We start from the raw sequence: 12,790 nt of genomic DNA, 5'->3' as shown, positions 1-12,790 counted from the left end.
GTTCCAATCTTGAGTAGTAAGCTTCGAAACAGACCAGGTTGAACAGGTTTCGTGAATATATCAGCAAGCTGGAGATTAGATTTGACATGAAGAGTCTTCATAAATCCACTCTGTAACCGCTCTCGGACGATATGACAGTCATTCTCAATGTGCTTGGTGCGCTCGTGGAACACCGGGTTTGATGCGATGTAGAGAGCTGACTGATTGTCACAGAACAAAGTCGCAGGTGCAACTGGAGGACAATGTAGCTCTTGAAGCAGGTTAGTTAGCCAAATGAGCTCGCAGGTGGCATCAGCCATTGCACGATACTCCGCTTCAGAGCTACTCCGAGAGACTGTCTGTTGTTTCTTGGATCGCCATGACACCAAAGAATCACCCAAGAACATACAGTAACCAGTAACAGAGCGTCGAGTGTCAGGGCAAGCAGCCCAATCTGCATCAGAATAAGCCGTAAGTTTTAACACGGAAGAGGCAGAGTAGAAGAGACCTTGAGCAGGATCATTCTTCAAGTAACGCAGAACTCGATAAGCCGCTTGGAGTTGATCCTGAGTCGGAGCAGACATAAATTGGCTCAGTTTATGAACGGCATACGTGATGTCTGGTCTTGTGTGAGTCAAGTAGAGTAAGCGACCCACCAGACGTCTGTATATACTAGCATCAGACAATACTTCTCCCGTTGCTGCAGCCAGCTTAAGGTTAGGTTCCATAGGGACCGAGACTGGCTTACAGCCAAGCAGACCAGCTTCTTCTAACAGCTCCAAACAATACTTTCTCTGATTGAGGGAGATACCTTTCTCTGTTCTTGCAATCTCAAACCCCAAGAAGTATTTTGCTGAACCAAGATCACGCAATTTAAAAGCCGCTTTAAGAACATCCTTGAAAGCAATAGTAGCCGTCTCATCATTTGAGACAATCAAGATGTCATCAACGTAGACCAACACAGCTAGGAACACTTTGTCGACATATCTGACAAAAAGCGAGTGATCAGAATGTGTCTGAGTGAAGCCAACGCCAAAGATCACGCTTGAGAGTTTGTGATTCCACTGACGAGATGCTTGTTTCAAGCCATATAGGGACTTGTGTAATCGACAAACTGAATTCGGTGGACACTTCTTGCCAGTTAGTTCTTCATAACCTTCAGGAAGACGCATGTAAATTTCTTCATCCAAATCACCATTAAGAAATGCGTTGCTGATGTCTAATTGAGAGATAGACCAGCCCTTTGCAGCCGCTAAAGCAAGAAGAAGCCGAAATGTCCCCAATTTCGCAACTGGAGAGAAAGTATCCAGATAGTCTAAACCTTCTAACTGAGTGTACCCTTTTGCAACCAGACGTGACTTCGGTCGCTCAACAGTCCCATCAGGATGATACTTGTATGTATTTATCCATTTACAACCAACAGGGTGTTTATTTGGAGGCAGAGAACAAATAGACCAAGTGCCCGTCTCTTCTAGGGAAGTCATCTCAGATTTCATGGAAGTTCTAAACTCATCGGATAGAAGAGCCTCTTTGAACGTCTTAGGGGGTTTTGTGGTTGTGATTGAAAGAAGAAAATTCCTATGAGAAGGATCCAACTTGTCATAAGACAAGAAAGCAGAAATAGGATATGATGTGGTGTGAGTAGGATGAACAGGAATGCCCGGAATTTGATTCAAGAGATAGCAATGATATTCATCTAGATATGCTGGTGTTTTCGTTTGTCGTTTTGATCGTGTGTTAGTTCGTGATGATTCAAGAATCACCGAAGGTGATGTAGAGGAATTATTAGAAAGATTTTGAGATGAATCATGTGAGCTATTGTCTGGAAAGATATTTGAGGAAACATTGGATCCTAAATCAAAAAATGCCGGAAAGGGAGAGTCAGGAACAGGTAAAGGTAAGACATGTTGATCAAAAAAGTCAGGTGACAAAGGAGAGGAAACAGAGGATATGGTGTGAAAGGGAAATACAGTTTCATGGAAAAGAACATTACGAGTTATGGAGATTTTGTTGGTGTCTATGTTGAGGACTTTGTAACCTTTGTAACCATGGGGATAACCCAAAAAGACACACTGTTCTGCTCGTGGTGAAAATTTGTTTCTGTCTTTGAGCAAAGTAGAAGAAAAGCATAGACATCCAAACGCACGAAGGTGATCATAAGAAGGCACACGTTTAGTAAGAAGTTCAAAAGGGGATTTGTTTTGTAAAACAGGTGAAGGTGTTCTGTTTATGAGGTAGACAGATGTTTGTACACACTCTCCCCAGTATTGAAGTGGAACTCTAGATTGAAATAACAAAGCACGTGCCACGTTTAAAATGTGTTGATGTTTGCGTTCCACTACTGAGTTTTGTTGTGGTGTGTAAGGACATGAGAAATAATGTTCAATGCCTTTTTCTTTAAGAAGAGATGAGAAAGCCAGTTCAGGGGCATTGTCAGAACGAATGGCCTTAACGTGTGTTTGATATTGTGTTTGAATGTATTGGAGAAATTCAGGAAAGATGTTAGCCACAGAACTTTTGTCTTTCAAGAGATATAACCAAGTAACTCGTGTGCAGTCATCAACAATGGTTAAAAAATATTTGAAACCATCGTGTGTAGGTTGAGAAAATGGACCCCATATATCTAAATGAATCAAGTCAAAAGGGGATTTCGATAACTGTGGAGAAGAAGGAAAAGAAAGACGTTTTTGTTTTGCCAAAGGACAAATATTACAAGGATTCTTTTGGTCAGTATGTTTACAAGAAATGTTTAAAAGTTTTGAAAGTGCTTGAATTTTGCTTTGAGACGGGTGACCAAGCCGCTGGTGCCAAATATCAGACGAGACTTGAAAAATCGAAGAGTCTTGAGTAGACAAAGATGCAGATGTTGACGTGTTAGGAGAGAAAGCTTCCAGGACATAGAGATTGTTGTGGAGGTTACCCTTCCCAATCATCGAGTCCTGAGTAAGCCCCTGAAGTAGAAACGGGTTATTTGGAAAGATGAAACACGAATCAGATGAAAACAGAACCGAAATGGAGCTATTTCGAGTTAAAGCACTTATACTCAAAAGATTGAACTTGAAATGAGGAATGTATAGAACATTAGTTAGAGTAAGAGTTTTTGTGAGTTTGATTGTGCCAGAAACGGTAACAGGAATGCGTGTGCTATCAGGAAGCGTGACAAAAGTGTGAGTTATGGTTTCTGTGAATTCAAACAATCCTAAGTCAAAACTAACGTGACAACTAGCACCAGTGTCTATTATCCAATCATGCTGTGTAAAAGTAAGGCGATTATCAATTCCCGCAGAAACATAATGTGAGTTAGGAAAGGGAATGGTACCTGAAGGAGGATGTTCAGAAAGAGTTTGTGGAATGAGATGGGGTTGTGGTTTAGACGTTGAGGCTGTTCCATCAGATAAGCAAATTGTACTTCCAGAGATCTGTGAAACGTTGTCGTGAGAAGTACCCTTGTTGACATTCAGGACACTTAGAAGTTTGGTCACTTGATCTGTAGTTACCGACCCCAAATGTACACCTTGTTGATCCACAAACGATATACCACCAGTACCACTGACAAGCATGTTGGCGACATTCTCTGTACGAGGCTTAGCATTAGAGTTCACTCCAGTAGAAGACTTGTAAGACTGACTCTGCGACTTGTATCCTTGTGGATATCCGTGGAGCTTATAGCAGCGATTCATTGTATGACCCGCAATGCCACAATGAGAACAGATTGGGCGGGGTCTTTGCTTGTTGTATCCTGCGTTGTAAGCAGCCACCATTTGTTCCTCAGGTAATGAGTTAGTAACTTGACATGCCACCACACTTGTACTCTTCATAGACCTTTGTCGCTCCTCTTGAGATACAAGATTAAACACCTTGGACAGGTTTGGCTTAGGTTCCAGCATGAGAATCTGACCTCTGGTGGCAGTGAAAGTATCATTCAACCCAGTGAGGAATTTCAAGACACGATCTTGTTCTTCTCTGTGAAGAATCCGCTTGAGACTTGCACAATCACGGCGACCACAGCAACATGTGTATGGACTTTCATGATTCTTTAACTCTTCCCATAATTGCTTCAGTCGTGTGTAATACTCACTGACAGTCTGTGTTCCCTGTATCTCAGCAAAGATTTGCTGCTTGATCTCGGCTGTGCGAGGACCATCACTCTGCTTGAACTGATCATGAATGTCAAGCCACATTTGACGAGCCGTGTCCAGGTACATGATGCTTTTAGCAATAGATTTGTCAACCGCATTCACAATCCAGGTGCAAACAATGTTGTTACAGCGTGACCACGAAGCATAATCAGGATGATCAACAGGAATATCAGGATACGATCCATCAACAAACACAGACTTGTTCCGAGCTCCTAATGCCATCAACATTGATCTACGCCAAGTATTAAAATTCCCTAAGCCAGCAAGTTTCTCAGAGACAAGAGATATACCGGCGTGATCAGCGGTGTGAACATACAGAGGATTGGAGTTCGGGTCAAGGAGAGACGCTGAAGTAGGTCGATTCTCATCATCGGCAACTGAATCTTGTACCGTCGCCATCAGATTTGAACCGTAAGTAAGGAAGATGAAATCAAGAAAATGTTTGCGCGAGAGAAAATACGCAAATCAAAGGTCAAAGAAAGATAGAAATCGAAATCAGAACTGCAATCGTGAAAGAGAGAAGATGATAGATCGCAAATACTTCACGAACACAAAGATCGAAGAAAACAGCCAGAATATCTCGAATCGAAAGACTCATCGAAGGTGATAGATGAGTAGAATCGGCGAGAATGAGCTGAATTTTCCCGAGAAAATGAAGCGAGAAAGCGATGATTCACTGCTCTGATACCATATTAGAACTTTGAGCATGAGAGAGATTGCAGAGTTTGTTACGGGAAAAGAAATATTGTATTACTCAAAGTTATGTTTACAACTTTACAATCCCAGTATATATATGGGTGGTTTAGTAAATGGAAGCTAAACCAGTTGGTTAGGTAAAAGGAAGCCTTAACCAACATGTAACCAATTCCTATAATCTAATAGCCAATTTGTCTTCTGCCTTGTTACCTTTTAGTTGGATCCAACTAAATTCCACTTCTTTAAACTTTTGTTTCCACCACCTTATCTCTCTTATCCAATTGTAGACTGATAAATGCAATGATTTATTATTGAGGATATCCATAACCTTCTTGTTGTCGCTTTCTATTACCACTCTTCGATGACCTTGTATCCAACAGTGTTGTAATGCCAGTAAAATTCCTTGTAATTCACTTTCTATCTCCCAACTGCATGCGCTGCTCCTATATACACTCCTTGATCATCACGTACTATCTAACCAGCTGTACTCGGAATATTTTGATTGACAAAAGACCCATCTACATTGCATTTCATCCAACCATAAGGTTGTCTTATGGCTTATTTCTCTATTTTTTTCGTATTAGTTAAGGTAATTACTACATATAATAATTTTTTCTTTCGAAATTATGTATTAAAATAATTTACTTTTGACATTATAACTTTTTAAAGTGTGTGAAAACTCCAAAATATTTTTTTTTGTGGAACGGAAGAAATACTCAGTTTGTCATATTGTAGAAATCATTGTCCTACAGTTGCTTGGTGCAACACTCTCTTGAATCTCTTGTTAACCAATTAAAAATCTATTTGTCCTTGGTGACAATCTAAAATTCTTTCCTTTTCATTTGTTATTGCAATTTAAAAAGCTTTTTGTGATCGATTTCTAATCCAAATGCACTTGTATCTCTTTTATTGAGTGCTAAAGAAAGAATAAGCTTTTGTTAGAAGAGTTAGGTCTCATGAGTTATCTAGATGAGTAAATGAATTAATGTTTCTGGCAATTTGAAGGTATTGCCATGGTCTCCGTATCATGTTTCTTATGAGAATTGAATGTAGCGTCAACTTACTTTATCTGTGGGTTATCAAATGAATCTAGAGACCATATTGTTTTTCTGCAAGAAGGCATGGATGTACATCTAAAACGCACATAAACTATTGGGCTATATCGCCATATAAATTCTATACGAGACCCATTTTATGTGTGAGCCCAATCTCACTCTTCATAGTTCCCACAACTCTGTTATTCTGGATACCAATTAAAAGTTGCCACATGGACTTTGTAACTCTACCAAACCAACTTTAACTCCAGTTGGCGACCTACGTTGCACGGAAGCTTCATCGGACGTCTGCTTCCCGCTTCGGAACCGGAATCGGAATCGGAACCTTGTGGAAGCTTGCAGAATCTCGCTTCCAAAACAATTCTAAAATATTCTCTTTAAAAACTTGTTGGAAGCTTACGATTCCGTTTTGGAATCACGTTTCCGTTTTTTAAAAAAATGCAATGTATATCAATAAAATATAAAACCATAGTTTTAATATATAAAATAAAAAAATTAATAGTAATGAATATTGAGTTATTAATATACAAATATTAAAAACAATACTATAAATTATCTTTATGCATTGAGATTTTTTATTAAAGATATAGCACATATTGAAATATATTGTGTCAATTATTTATGAAGTATTAAAAATAATTAATATAATATTTTTTGTAAATTTCATTTATGTGTATTTTTACAGTTTTAATATAAAATCATTTCAAAATTATTATAAATAAATAAATGTATTATTTCAAATTTAAATCATATAATTTTTAGTCCTAATTTTTTTTAATTAATATATATATATATATATATATATATTTATTTATTTATATATAGATATACGCTTCCAACACGTACTCGCTTCTTAATATTTTAAAAGATCTCGCTTCTGCGTTTCCTTATGCTTACACTTTCACGTACCCGATTCCGTTTCCATGTAACATAGTTGGCGACATAGGCATAAACCTTACACGACTACGAATATTCGCAAACAAACGAAAAATAATTATCTTGGCACGTGCCAAAACTCCTCTAATCGTCTCCTTTTTCTTTTTAGTAAATGGATAAACATTGACCAAAAAGAAAAAAAAGGTCCCCACAAATCCGCAAAACGACACGCAGTCTACTCAGCACTTACCTAAATCTAACCAATCCTTATCGGTTCACATTCGCTCTCCCAATCTTAAAAACCAGCGTCGGCCCACCGCATCTCAGATTCAAACCAGAACCTAACTAATCCTTTAAAACAGTCTTCTTCATCCATTTCGTCCCCCACACTAATTCACACTTGTAATGGCTTCTTGTCTGAATCTCTTCGTCTTCTCCTTCCTCTCTATTCTACTCATTTCAAATTCACAGATAACTAATCCCGTTATCGGAGTCGTCTTCCCTGTTATTCGCGACCTACATACCGGTCAATACATCGCACAGATTCTTCTCGGCGACTCGTCGGAGCCCGTCAAGCTCGTCGTTGATCTCTCCGGTCTGCTTCTATGGTTCGATTGTTCCTCGGGACATGTTTCCTCTTCTCGGAGTCTGGTCTCCGGGAGCTCTAGCGGCTGCCTTAAGGCGAAGGTTGGGGACGAGCGAGTATCGCGTAACGCGGAGTGCGATTTGCTTGTGAGAAACGGCGCCGTTGGTATCGCGGCGAGAGGAGAGCTCGCCAGAGACGTCTTGTCATTTGGATCTGTTTCTTCTCCGGGAACCGTTGACGTACTCTTCGCTTGTGCTCCTTCATGGCTGCTACGTGGGCTCGCTAGTGGGGTACAAGGAGTAATGGGCCTCGGAAGGGCCCAGATCTCTCTTCCCTCGCAACTCGCCGCGGAAACTAACGACCGACGTCGTTTAACGCTTTTCCTGTCGCAGTCGAACGGCGTCGTCTCAACGAGTTCGGTTGAAGATGTTTTCGGAGTTGCCGCGTCTAAAGCCTTGGTCTACACTCCTCTGTCATCCGGCTCGAGTGGCAGTTACGTGATTAACGTTAAATCAATCAGAGTCGACGGTAAAAGGCTCTCCGTGGATGGTCCGTTGTCTGTGGAACTAAGCACGGTGGTTCCTTACACGATGCTGGAGAGCTCTGTCTACACGGTGTTAGCGGAAGCTTACACTAAAGCTGCGACTAACGCTAAGTCGGTAGCTCCCATAGCACCGTTCAGTCTCTGCTTCACGTCTTCGAGTGAGGTAGAGTTTCCGGCGGTTGATCTGTCATTGCAGAGCGAGATGGTGAGGTGGAGGATTCACGGGAGGAATCTGATGGTGGATGTTGGTGGTGGTGTTCGATGCTTGGGGATTGTAGACGGCGGGTCGAACCCGGTCAGCCCGATTATAATGGGTGGACTTCAGTTAGAAGGCTTTGTATTGGACTTTGATTTGGGTAACTCGATGTTGGGATTCGGACAAAGAACACGCTCTACTTCAGAGTCGTTGCAACCAGAATCTTTGTAGTAAAACCATCTAGTTTAACTTGGTAGATATACTCAGTTTTGCTCTCTTTGTTTGTGTTTGTTAAGATATCTTTTTTCTCTGTAAGCAACTACGCATTTTACACTAATATATCTTCAGAGCTTAGTATCTGCTTTAGTTTCTCAAATTTTCAAGACACCAAAAATTACAAACTTATGGTTGTTGGATGAAGTAAAGAACATATTGAAACAAAGTGTGTAAAGAAACGATTAAGAAGGATGAAACAAGATACAGAGGCAAAGGAGCCAGCAAGGAAGATGAACCATACCTATGTATAGATATGTAGCACTCTTCCATGCCCATAACGACTCTAACCATGTCCAAAACTCTCCTCCAAGGCTCAACCCTACTAGGCCTTCTCCTATCAATCCCTTGGAGATTGCAAAAAACATGACCGGGAACCCAATGGTCACCAATGCAATGCTGCACAACGCACGCAACAGGCTCTTAACGCGTCCTGATCTTAAATCGGGTCTTATAGGACGAACCATTAGACACATTGGCACTAGTAGCAACGCTCCAATCTCTGCGGTGGCGAAATTGATTATTGACATGAGGCATAGACCGATGAAGGCAGCTGAGATGGTCACTGATTTCAAGACAGCCCAGTTAGTTCCATGGAGGCGAGAGGAGAATGGAGAGCAACCCGGAATTGTGACAAAGGTTATAAGGAGAAGCGAAGATGACGTAGTGGCCCAAATGATGGAGCGGTTTGTTGGAGATTGTTCGCCGGGCACTTGACATATGAAATATGGAAGCAGTGTGACGATGAAACCTAACAGGTGCAAAGCAAAGACCTGTTTAGCTGCGTCTAGCCACTTCCATGACTTGAGGTTTTCGGCAGGGTTTTGAGTGGTACATCCATCAATGTATAAAGAGGCTGCAACCATAGGAAGAGGGGCTACAAGAAGAGCAAAGGCGATCATGTAGACTCCTACAGAGATAAATTTGCCTGGGGAAGTTAATAGGTAAAGGAAAAACGATTGATGGAACTTCTCAAGGAGATTGTTCACTGATCTTATAGTTCCTTCAAGTAACCTGCGTTTAAAAAGCAAGCATAGAGTTATCATCTAACACTGATACGGAGTCTAGGAGTAGCAAAGATTACAATTCATAAATTTCACAGCATAAATGATTTACTTAGTTCTTTTGCATTACAAGACTCGCCTAAACTAGCAGAGGTAGGTATGAGGAATAAAAAGATGACCACGTATAAAAACGAAAACTCACTGGGCACCTCGCAGAAAGAACTCGTGTTGCCTTCCTTTATTGTCAGGAGGAAATCTAGGTGAAACTTTTAAAGTAATTGCATCAACTTGATAATCACGGAAAGCTCCATGAGGACCAGTTGGGATACCAAGGGCCTGATGAGAATGAACATTACAATGTATCAGTGCGACTGCAACCACAATAATTTACGTAAGGGTAGATAACATTATAAACTTTACCTGGGAATAAAGTGAACTTGCTAGCGTAGCACTGCCTTCAAGATAGTCTGCGGCTGGGATACCAAACTTCCAGTCAGGATTTAACGAACGAGCCACTTTTCCAACAGCTTCAAATATTTCCCCAACTGTCTTTAGCCAACTAGAGGAGAGTAAAGACACAAACTTCTCCACCTTAACATAAAAGCCCTGCCTGTGTACCGCTAAGTAATTCACAACATTGATGAGGTCGAGGTTTGGCATCTGCCCATTAGAAGCCTCTGCGTAGATACTTAGCGTGTCCTCGAACCTTTCACTCCTACCATCAACCTTCACAACCAAAGCAGCAGCCACTGTTCCAGCCCTTCTGAAGCTGTCAGATATATTAAGCTCGTCACACTTGGAAAAGTCAGAGACTTCAAACGAAGGTGTGTGGTATTCAGTTAGCCATGCGGCAACTGGTCTATAGTCTCCATAACGAGAATCAGCAACAAGCCATATTATATCTTTGGAAAGCCAGGTTACTCTAGCGAGCAAGGAGAATAAAGAACTGGCAATGCCTAAAGACAAAGCCTCGTAATCTCCACCATTTAAGAAATCATAGGGAGTAACCAGGACAATAGACTCTTTTCCATCACCACGAGGGGCTCTTATAATCCCAGCAACGTTGACGCCATAAGCAGCACAACTGACGTTCCCTAGATTTGTATATGAAGCAGGACCGGAGAAGAAGTGCAGTGGGTGAAAGTGGTTCCCTTTAGGCTGGAACTTTTGATAAGAAACTTCAGCACCCATTTCTAACATGTAGTTTCCAATGAGCCTCTGAACTTCACTAGAAAAAAAAAGTCACACAAAAAAAGGGAATCAATAAATTACTTGGGTAAAGAACAAAACAAGAGACTGTCACTGGTAATCTGGAAAGAAACATGGACTATGTGCATTCATTCCTTGACAGAAGAAGTATACCAAAGAGCTATTCCGTTGTTTTTCCTCATAATGTTGGAGAAAGCATTATAATGGAGCAAAGACTTACACACCCTGGCCTTCATGATTCAGTCTGAAGCTCTTAATGTCATTCACCAGTTTGCTTCCATCAGAAACATCCCGATGAGAGAGCATAGACCTTGCAGAGCCTGAAGAAAATGTTCCGAAAAAAAAAAAAAACGTAAATTAACCACTAAACAACAAAACACACATCTTTCAACAGTGTTGATGAACCCTCTGAAATATTCGAATTATACAGAGCCAAAATATCATTATTAAGACATATACATTTGACTCTCTCTTGTTCTCATCTACAATTAACAGTCATAAGGAAACCAAAGCATGAGATTAAGAGACGCACAAACCTGGCATTAGAGCATTCTCGGAGATGTAAGTGTTCTTTGCAAGCAGCGGTAACAGCAGCAGCGCCATAACCCCAGCAGCAGAGAAAACCACACTATAACGCCATCAGAGGAGCACCAATGAACAAAGCAGAGTCAAAACATAGAAACCAAAAGACATTGTGAAGCAAAATGATGGCGGAAACAAGTCACCTGAAGACGGGACTGTGAGAGATGAGAAAAATTCCCAGCTGAACAATCGGTCTCGGTTTGATCTTCGGAGATCCATCATCGGTCTTCACCTCCTCCTCCTCCTTATCCCGATTCTCCGTCGACATGATCCACAGATCTCCGATCAGTTCCCAGAATGGTGCTAGTCAAAATGCGATCTCCGGCGATTATCGAATGGCTTGGGGAATTTAGACGGCGGACTCGGACCGGGTCGACCCGATTATGATTAGTGGGCTTTAAGTTAAAGCCTTTGTCTATTGGGTTTGATTTGGGTAATTTCGCTAACGGGCTTTATTTGATTTTGGTTATTTCATGCAAATAATTATTTTTGTGCACAAGTATTTTCCCGAAGGAAAAATAAGTTGGACGACGTGAGAGCCCAAAGCTTCGAGAGAAAGGAGAGAGAAAGGAGATCTAAGAGTTTTCTCCGGCGTACGGCCGGCGCGTGAGCGTCCGTGCCGTCGCCGGAAACCTTATTCTTTTTCAAAGAGGTTTCTTTTCGCCTCTTCTTCGTCGCGTCTCACCGATCGCTTTGTCGGAGCTCTGGATTGGAACCATCCTTCAACGGTGGTTTCCTTGCGTGGAGGGAAGACGCGGTCGCGTGGAGGCTCACGGCGTGAGAAGAGAGGCTTGCATGTGTCAGTGGTCTGGGAGATGGAGGCTATCACAGATCCGTCGACGTCGGTTTGTTCTCCGGGAGGTGGAGGCTTCCTTAGCTTCGCCGCCGCCGGTTCTAGTTCCCGGAAAGGGGAGGCTTTCTTTGCTCCGTTTTTGCCGGTTTTGGCTCCGGAGGGTAGGGGCTCACATAGCTCTACGCTGTCGGTTTAGGTCCCCGTTCTCTTTTGGGGTTTTTTTCTTGGTCTTGTTTTGTTTGGATTGGGTGAAATTTGCGGTGTGGTTCTTGTCGTTAGGATGGTTGTTCGGATTTGAAGGGATGAGCTATCGGTAGCCGATGAAGCTCTCCATCGATGGAGACGACGACAGGAGAAGGAAAGCAGTGTGTTTGAGACTCGGGCTTGATATGCCCAGTAGGCGAGTTGTGATTGGGATGATATCGCGGTTAGTCCGCTGATGCTCTCCGTGACAAGCGCGACGGATGAGAGCCGTTCGACGGTAACCGCCGGGATGAGATGAGGCGTGATTAGGTTAAGCCGACAAGAGTTCCTAGGTTAGGGCAGTGTCGGGGTTTGGGTTTATGGGCCTGTGGGCCGGTTTCTCTAGGGTTTGGCAGGTTGTGGTAATTGGGCCGTGAGCCTTTTATCTTGTAATTTTCTTGGGCTGAGCCCTTTCTATTTTAATGAAATATTGACGGAAAAAAAAAAAAAAAAATAAGTTGGACACAGTCAATAGTGGGCCAGACTAGGTTATGATCGCATCAAAGGAAAATAATACAAACAGCCAAAAAACATGATGAAAAATCGTGATACGATCGAAAAAAAGAAAATAGTATTTACATATGAAGTGTTTTGTGGAGTGCGTTAGTGATTGAC

The 12,790-nt window shown here is 41.8% G+C and overlaps 2 protein-coding genes across 5 annotated transcripts; one reads left to right on the top strand and one right to left on the bottom strand.

The window, feature by feature from the left end:
* Nucleotides 1–7,030: 7,030 nt before the first annotated feature.
* LOC103845780 (probable aspartic proteinase GIP2) lies at nucleotides 7,031–8,440 on the top strand. Its single transcript, XM_009122667.3, has one exon. It carries the CDS (start codon nucleotides 7,151–7,153, stop codon nucleotides 8,300–8,302), a length of 1,152 nt encoding a protein of 383 aa, XP_009120915.1. The 5' UTR covers nucleotides 7,031–7,150; the 3' UTR covers nucleotides 8,303–8,440.
* LOC103845779 (glycosylphosphatidylinositol anchor attachment 1 protein) lies at nucleotides 8,429–11,524 on the bottom strand. 4 transcript variants are annotated; one of them, XM_009122663.3, is made up of 6 exons: nucleotides 11,283–11,524; nucleotides 11,094–11,185; nucleotides 10,778–10,877; nucleotides 9,769–10,576; nucleotides 9,551–9,684; nucleotides 8,429–9,358 (listed from the first exon to the last, which is right to left on the bottom strand). In XM_009122663.3, exons 1-6 carry the CDS (start codon nucleotides 11,405–11,407, stop codon nucleotides 8,530–8,532), a joined length of 2,088 nt encoding a protein of 695 aa, XP_009120911.1. In that variant the 5' UTR covers nucleotides 11,408–11,524; the 3' UTR covers nucleotides 8,429–8,529. The 4 variants fall into 4 exon arrangements, with proteins under 4 accessions (XP_009120911.1, XP_009120912.1, XP_009120914.1 ...); XM_009122664.3 differs by having other exon boundaries at nucleotides 9,769–10,571; nucleotides 10,782–10,877; XM_009122666.3 differs by lacking the exon at nucleotides 11,283–11,524 and having other exon boundaries at nucleotides 10,782–10,877.
* Between the last annotated feature and the right edge of the window lie 1,266 nt (nucleotides 11,525–12,790).

Source organism: Brassica rapa, chromosome A10, assembly GCF_000309985.2.
Source record: "Brassica rapa cultivar Chiifu-401-42 chromosome A10, CAAS_Brap_v3.01, whole genome shotgun sequence".
NCBI lineage: Eukaryota > Viridiplantae > Streptophyta > Magnoliopsida > Brassicales > Brassicaceae > Brassica > Brassica rapa.
This window is presented reverse-complemented; position numbering and strand designations above follow the sequence as displayed.

Excerpts from the sequence above, each read along its gene's own strand:
- LOC103845780 (XM_009122667.3), top strand. The coding sequence starts at position 7,151 with ATGGCTTCTTGTCTGAATCTCTTCGTCTTCTCCTTCCTCTCTATTCTA.
- LOC103845779 (XM_009122663.3), bottom strand. The coding sequence starts at position 11,407 with ATGTCGACGGAGAATCGGGATAAGGAGGAGGAGGAGGTGAAGACCGAT. Across the intron at positions 11,186-11,282 it reads TCTCACAGTCCCGTCTTCAG|TGTGGTTTTCTCTGCTGCTG; the intron begins GTGACTTGTTTC and ends ATGGCGTTATAG. Across the intron at positions 9,685-9,768 it reads CAAGTTCACTTTATTCCCAG|GCCCTTGGTATCCCAACTGG; the intron begins GTAAAGTTTATA and ends CATTCTCATCAG.